General features: G+C 43.8%; 1 protein-coding gene across 1 annotated transcript; it reads left to right on the plus strand.

Annotated features, from left to right (window-relative positions):
- The first annotated feature begins 1,280 nt into the window (after window positions 1-1,280).
- Window positions 1,281-4,947, plus strand: LOC119496456 (transmembrane protein 74). Its single transcript, XM_037783745.1, has 2 exons — window positions 1,281-1,465; window positions 2,105-4,947. Exon 2 carries the CDS (start codon window positions 2,172-2,174, stop codon window positions 3,021-3,023), a length of 852 nt encoding a protein of 283 aa, XP_037639673.1. The 5' UTR covers window positions 1,281-1,465; window positions 2,105-2,171; the 3' UTR covers window positions 3,024-4,947.
- Window positions 4,948-7,398: the final 2,451 nt, after the last annotated feature.

Raw genomic sequence — 7,398 nt, forward strand, 5'->3', positions numbered from 1 at the left:
GGTTGCGCTAGACAAGGTGGAACAGCCAGCAAATGAATATTCAGTTAAAAGTGGGATTAAGCACTTAAAATGGTTGATGGTGGCTCACACTTAAACATCCACTTTACAAAGTGTTACTTTGCAAAGGAAACTTTGTTAATTGTTTATCATTTATCTTCAAAGATGCTACATATAACACATAGAATCTGAAGATGTGGCATAAATGAGAGGGCCCACAGATCAGATGACCTATTTGACCTCTAGATTAAACATGGATTATAGGATGGCTTTGACATGGTGACCAGTAATCTTCTGAGAGAGAAGAGGAGAACAGATGGTGCATGATACATGCGGTTTATCTGTGTTTGTTTGCACAGCACCGCTGGATACATGCTTTCTGATATGATGACCGCATTAACAGACAACATACAGTACAGATTATTGCATGCATGATCTTCAACTAAAGCTATCGCAATATCAGATTTTCTCCACACGATTATCCAAAAGAATTCATGATGACAATATTGCGTTATATAGAAAATGTGTAAAATAATAATGCTATCACTCAAATTCATCTTTAACTTTGTCTATTGTGCATTTTGTCTCTTTTTTTGGCAAATGAATTACACTCAAAATACGAGTGTAGGAGGTGGAGAGAGAGTCTGTAACCATAACTGTACTAAAGCAATATTTTAAGAGGCGTTGGATTATTTACACAATATATGTGTATTATTAACATAATATAAATATTTCATTTAAACATCATTGTTATTGTCAATACCGGTAAATCGCAACAACCCTATCTTCAACTGTGGGGTTAAAAACATTATCATGCTATCTGACATCACTAAATCAGCCTTAGAGAGTTTATACTGCAACTTTGGATGTTAAATATTGAATTTATATCTTAACTGTACATAATGAGTATTTATTTCTACTGGCATCAGTATGATATGATCCCTATAGGAATTTCAAATGTGCTTGTGGTATTCAGTAATGACTTTATTTATTTACCTTGTGAAACTTTATAGCACTTGAGCTCCTGTATATTCTCCTATTTCATGTGTTTGCTGTATTTTTGGTCTCCTATGGCCCACTAACCTCATCAAATTCTCCTAAAATGTTTCCTTCGGGAAGGGCAATGCATTGCTAGTAATATATAGTCCCAAGGTCCCCCCCCCCCCCCCTCCTCAACCCTGCAAATCCACAATCCCGTTTGTGTGTTGACTGACTGACTGGTCGTGATCTCAATCGGCTCCCAGATAGCGCGGCTCCTTTCAGCGCCACAGCGCGGGCAGCGGAGGCTGTGTGTGGGAGGGACTACCGGAGAGCTCTCCTCAGTGCAGCAGCGAGCAGCGACACACAAGATATTCACAGCATATTCACTGATAAGGCTGTTTCCCCCATTATCTGTCCCCGTTATGTGCCCTCAGCCGCTGAAGTGTCTATGAAGAGGAGACGGCGGAAGCGATGCTGAAGTAGCGCGGTGAGTTGATGTCTTTCTATTTGTGCAGTGTGAGGAGGTTTCTGTTGGGGATTAGGAAGAGATAGAACCGGGTTGTGCATAACTGGTCCACCCTGATGCAGAGGAGCAGCTCACGTCTTCTGATCAATCACAATAAAGTGTGCAGAAGGATTCCGACACATATTATGGAACTATTTAGTGTTAAAACTAGCTGGAGTGTGAAATCATTTCATGATGTTTTTTTTTTTTTTTTTTTCGGAAGTAGACCAACTATGGTTATGTAGCCCATATTGTATGTGTGATTTAGTTTTAGCACATTCCATCGGCTGTGTCCGTTTAAAAACAGAATTAGACTATAGCATAATCTCGTCTGATACGTGGATTGTTTTCCTAATTGGATCCAGAGGCATTTGGCTAATCACACCCACTATAAGCGCCTTCCAAGAAGGATCCGCTGATTGTTCTTAAACGATCTTATCAACTTTAAACTGCTGTTCACTATAGCCTTACTTTAAAGGTATGCGCATTTTGCGCATCGTTCCAAATTACGCACACGTGTATTGTGCGCATTGTGGATATAAGGTTTCCACGCTTTACAATGAGGGCGATCTAATTAAGATGCACCGTTTAACTGAGAGCCGGTGTGTGTCCTCTCGTTAGGGATGCTGTGGAGTGAACACATCGTGGGAGGAAGGCTCAGAGAGAACCAGCGGGAGGTGAAACACGAATGGCTTCTCCGGAGCTGCTTCCCGGAGGAGATGAGAGAGGCCAACAGCCCGGTCCTCCCACCGTCCTTGAGCGGGTTTCCAGCGCGCTGCATGGCCGCAGGTCTGGCGGATCAACAGGAGGAGCGTTGCCCCCGGCGGAGGGCATCTGTAACCCGCCCCGAGGCTCCCATGGCCGGGCTCATTCAGCACCGAGGACGGCGCCGCGCCATGGAGGCGCAGAGGTTACACTCGGTCACCTCGGAGAGGAGAAAGTGCGGGTTTGTTGCGACGAGGAATTAGAGACATCTTTCACCTACATCGATGAGAATGTGAACCTGCGCCTGGCCAGCCCGGAGACAAGTTGTAAAAGTACTCACAGACCTGTGCGTAACGGCGAGGCTTGCTCCGAGACTTTACCGGAGTTCTCCTTCATGTCCGAGGACGACCTGTCCTTCATGGAGGGCCCCGGGACCTCTATAGACTACGGCTTCATCAGTGCGGTCTCCTTCCTGGTGACCGGGATCTCCTTGGTGATCATCTCGTACGCCGTGCCTCGGGACGTGGTCGTGGACCGTGACAGCGTGTCTGCCAGGGAGATGGAGCGGCTGGCGACGGAGAGCGCCCGGATAGGAGCCCACCTGGACCGGTGCGTCATAGCGGGACTGTGCCTGCTCACGCTGGGCGGCGTGGTGCTCTCCACGCTGCTGATGGTCTCCATGTGGAAGGGGGAGATGTACAGGAGGAAGGTCATCGCTTACTCCAAGCGTTCAGCCAAACTGTACGGTTCCATCAGCCTGAAGACCAGATCCAGTCCCAGCCACTCTTCTGCGCACTTGTCCCTGGAGGAAGAAATAGAGGAAACGTTGGCTTAAAATGCTGCTCTATGTATGAACCTTTTGTGTATAACAGGAATTAATGCCATTCACACAACACTTTCTCTCTAACACATTGTAGCCTAAAACTGTATTCATGCATTCAAAGTGTAAGTCTGCAACATTGTTTGTCTTATAGTGTAGAAATAGCTTGAATGCTGTATTGTATATCCACGTGGCTGGCAGAAAGGACAAGAAAAGCACTCAAATGCAAAATGAGGAATTGCCAGAAAAACAATTGTTCCCAAATGATTTAAAATGGCACCAAAGTGACTTGGGAGAATGTTAAGAGCTTTGTGTCACAATCACTGGAACACATTTTTTTTTGCTGTACCCAGGATGCAATCTCTGAGAGCTTCCATTTATTATTAAGGCTATTCATATTTAATGCGAATGTCTCCAACAGACACATTTCAGGAAGTAAGGGAAGTGTGTGTGTGTCCGCAGGGCAGGAGAGTAGGGGAGTAAGGAGAGGGGTGTAAAGCTGTCCCTGTCCACCGTGATGTGGGACTATCAGCTCAGTGGTCCACGCAGTAATATCCAGTGACAGTCACTCATGGTGCAGTGCTGAGGTAAGCCAGTAAGCCCGGCTTGGTGCATCCGAGCCAAAGCTCCACGTCGGTTTGATTGTAAGTGAGCAATTTGACTGCATTCGACAGCGCTGACACACACTGTTCACCCTCCTCTGCACTGGCTTGATCTTCTTCTCCTCCTTCCATTCCTTCACCTTCTCTCTCCCACAGGAGACTTTCCTCTCTCCTGCAGTTTTTCAGCCTCAGCCTATGAACACTGTATATATATATATATTATATAATATAAAGGGTCCTGGACGACCACAGCCAAGTGCCTGTGACATTTCAAGGTTGACGAGCCTTTCCTTACACCTGCCTCCTCTCATTCTCTTTTTCTCTCCGCGTGAGGATGGACTTAAGAACGCCTAATCACACATGAAAGAGTTGCCCTACTTCCCAAAACCTTAAGCCTTCACTACTTCAAAAGAGCTAATTACGTTTCCAAAGTGAGGTATCGTTCTTTTTAAAAGGTTACATCTGATGTTATCATGGTGATTTGCTGGCTATAATATTGCTGAGGAAAAGAGGTTCATCATGTGAAGACTTACTAAAGATGTTAACGCCCCAGTGTCCAGGCGAAGGTCAGAAAGTAACTTCCTTTTCTTGGTGGAGGAAGATTTGAGTTTCTGTCTTTGCTAAAGCAACCGTCTTACTCCCTGGCTGTCTGAAGAGGCCTGCAGAAAAGAATAAAGAAAGCAATTCTCTTGAAAAACGTTTTTTTTTGTGTGTGTGTATGCTACCCTGTTAGGCTCATAAATCATGCATGAAGCACTAGAATTCATTCATATTTGCATATATTCACAGCCAAATGTTGCATTCCTCAAGACAAGTGCTAATGATTCTCATGCAGCGTCACTGTTACCTTACTTCCTCTTCATTTCATTTCTCGGGCTTTCTGTGTGACCCTATTTCAAGGCTTACATTCATAACGACATGAGTCAGCCTCTATTAATGAGATGCGTAGGCTGATTTCTCTATGGTAAGCAGCTCGAGGACACACCGTTGTTGTGCTTTCATTCAGTTGCATTGCTTCTGCGTGTGCTGTCACAGCATATACATGCAAATGCCAGTCAGGTCCACAGACAGACAGATGCACCAGTGTGTTTCTAGTGAACTGGATCACTGGAGTCTAATGAGGTATTCAGCCAGAATTATCAATCAAAAATATTTTTTTTGCAGCAGCAGTGAACTAATGCAAGTTTGTGTCACTGCAGCTCTCCATCTTCTGTGTCTGTGACCACAGAGCTGACAAGTGCGTGTGCATCCCTGAAACACAGCCATTACGTCCTGAAGTGGCAATAAAATGCCAAATGAACAGATTTCGCGGAAAGGTAATAAAAATTAATGATCCATATGAGGCAATGTTGTCCTGTTCTCTTCACAGAAGCTGTAAATCCACAACCAGTATTACAGATGTTAAAGTGATATATCATTTAGCGAGCCTTCCTGGCGTTATTGGCCGTGGAAACAAGGTGCGACGCCCAAGAGCTGGACACTCCTTTCTCACCGCTTCCTTTCTCTTTCCCTCTCGCCAATATATTCATGTCAAATTAAACTTGCTCTACTCTTAAAGGGCAGCCAACAACAATGCTACTAACACCAAAAAAGTCAGTGTTATAATATTGAGCTATTAATTCAAACTCCAGTGGTATAATGGCTACATTACAGATGTAGTGCATCAGCGCTTTCCATTCATATTCAGAGGTGGCATCATCTGTGAGAGTGTCACTCTTATAACACACAGAGGATCAGAAATGCCAGAGGGAAGCCATTTACACTGACGACTTCAAATAGACTCATCTGCAGCATGTAATGCACTAAACATATACTATCCCCCCCCACAATCTTTCTCTTTCTGTCCTCCTCCATGGTTGGCACCGCGCCTCACAGCCAACACCAGGCTTCCCCCCATACAGCCAACTAAACGTGTTCGGGGGATTTAATCAGGGATTTGCTTGAAGCGACAGCGTTTTACATGCCAAGCTCAAGTGTATTTCCAGAGGTCTCATGCATAAGCTCTTTATCCTTGAGCAGTGCACAGCTAAATCACCCTTATTGATATTTGGTCGGTTCCTCTGTAAGTCGACCCCCTTCAGGTAAGGCCGGGGGAGCGGCTTAGCTGCTGCCATCAGCTAATTTCCCAAAGGTGTTATTCCACTCCTTCATCCTGTCAATGCTAATACTCTGAGGTTGCACGAGTATGTGAGTATATTTATGACTTTGCATAGGTGTTGTGTGTCACCTTAGATTAGAGAGCTGCTGACCCTACAAATGTCGTATCAAATAGTTTCGGTCTAAATGGGATTTTCCACCCTGGGAAGAATAAAAGTCACTGGAAATGCAGACAGGCAGAGCCAGAGGAAGCTACATAACACTGAGACACTATATTGATGAAAGTTAGGTGAGAAGATCCTTACCACTCTAATGAATGTCTGTTCAATATGAAGCTACAGCCATCATCTTCGCTTTGCTTAGCATAAACACTGGAAATAGGGGGAAACAGCTAGTCTAGCTCTGTTAGAGGGTAACCAAATTGGCCTACCAGCATTTCTTAAGATCACTGATAAAGTTGCAAAGACGAAGAATTGGCTATTTCGGGTGCCCCTGGTTCCAGAAGTAAAAGACCCATTCGTTTTTCCCATAGACGATGTTACGTGACTTATTGTTTGAGTACTTCTATGGCTCGGATAAGCATGAAATTCTCCCAGTTAATTTCCATCATAAAAAAATTAAGATCTATGTAAGTAAATAACTACTAAGAACTATGAATCCAATCGGTTTATTTTGGCAAGAAACATCCAATCACTGAGCTTAAAATTCCATAAAGCACCTACAGTATGGTGTGTGACATGTATTCAGTAACATGGGTATTGTAGTATTTAGTCATCCTCCATGCCAAAATGTTGGAGGACGATACCATATCATATCATACCATACCATACCATACCATATACTTTATAGTCCCCATAGGAACATTTGTCTTGGACTCACATGCTGCACACATGTTATGACATATGACATGGGTAGATATAGCGTGTTCTCCGGTCCAGTCTTTATGCTAAGCTAAGCTAAGTTAAGTGGCTGCTGGCTGTAGCCTCATCTTTAACATACAGACATGAGAGTGGCATCAATCTTCTCATCAGACTCTAAGCAAGACAGAGAATAAGCATCTCTCCCAAAATGACGAATCATTCCTATAATAGTGTGCACAGTACATGCATCTATGTACATGGTGTGTGCACTCAGGCTTTTAGGCTCAAAGTAGAAAGAACTGCCTTTCTTCTTCGTCACACAGCACATTTCAGATATATTCATGAGTGGCGACCTTGCCCTCCATCTATCAGTGGATAGAGAGACCAAAAAAAAAAAAAAGATTTACACTTGGATTGATTGCCTTGGAGGGGGAGACTAAAGCCAAACTCCTCTGGGATATGACTTCATTCTTGGTTGCTCGCTCCCTCCACCGCCTTGCTCAGACAGGATATTTTTAGTCAATGTGCATATTGGATTTTTGGAAAACTCATTGTATTGTAAATGTAGTCCACAAAGCTCATTGCTCAGGATGCACTTAGCCGGGCTGTTTCACATTTCGCCTGCAAGAACATCCTTGTTCAGCTCCGACCATGAGTCCTTTTCCTGTGGTTTCATTTTCACATTAAAGCTCATAAAAATAGGTTTATTCTGCCTGTGTATGTTTTCTTCAACTCAGTTTTTTATTATAAATGCCCCCCTCCTCATCAGTAGTGTTGTCCTTTTCTTTCTCTTATGCCATACTATTTTGAAACCCTCAACAGTTCAGCAGT

Source organism: Sebastes umbrosus, chromosome 11 (genome assembly GCF_015220745.1).
Source record: "Sebastes umbrosus isolate fSebUmb1 chromosome 11, fSebUmb1.pri, whole genome shotgun sequence".
Lineage (NCBI taxonomy): Eukaryota > Metazoa > Chordata > Actinopteri > Perciformes > Sebastidae > Sebastes > Sebastes umbrosus.

Excerpts from the sequence above, each read along its gene's own strand:
- LOC119496456 (XM_037783745.1), top strand. The coding sequence starts at position 2,172 with ATGGCTTCTCCGGAGCTGCTTCCCGGAGGAGATGAGAGAGGCCAACAG.